The sequence below is a fragment of the Anomaloglossus baeobatrachus genome, chromosome 2 (genome assembly GCF_048569485.1).
Source record: "Anomaloglossus baeobatrachus isolate aAnoBae1 chromosome 2, aAnoBae1.hap1, whole genome shotgun sequence".
NCBI lineage: Eukaryota > Metazoa > Chordata > Amphibia > Anura > Aromobatidae > Anomaloglossus > Anomaloglossus baeobatrachus.
In genome coordinates, this window is record NC_134354.1 from 133,068,817 (window position 1) to 133,069,143 (window position 327).

At 40.4% G+C, this 327-nt stretch overlaps 1 protein-coding gene across 1 annotated transcript in view; it reads right to left on the minus strand.

Annotated features, from left to right (window-relative positions):
• Positions 1-255: 255 nt before the first annotated feature.
• The window catches only part of SEBOX (SEBOX homeobox), a 2,986-nt gene continuing 2,914 nt past the window's right edge, over positions 256-327 (minus strand). Inside the window, exon 3 of the mRNA XM_075333451.1 lies at positions 256-327. This exon is cut by the window's right edge and continues 465 nt beyond it. Within this exon, the coding sequence (XP_075189566.1) occupies positions 256-327 (72 nt within the window).

Genomic DNA, 327 nt, shown 5'->3' on the forward strand with positions numbered 1-327 from the left:
AAAAAAACGGTAAAAAAAACGCAGTAAAATGCGGCAAAAAATGCATGCCGATGGTGTGTCTTTTTGGGACCAAAAACGTGCATCTTTGTGGTCACCACATAGCACATAGCCTTAGGAGGTATGTTTGAGGCTTCCATCACGCTTAATCATTACCGTTTCCTCTTGGTATCTAATATGCATTGTCCAGGAAGAACAAGTCTTTAATGAAATGATACAGCAATCATCAATAGGTTCTGTGGGAACATAAGGACCAGCTTAGGGATCTCCCAGGTTAGTGAGTATAGCTGCATTATATATGACATCAGATATATCCCCTAGTGATGTCTG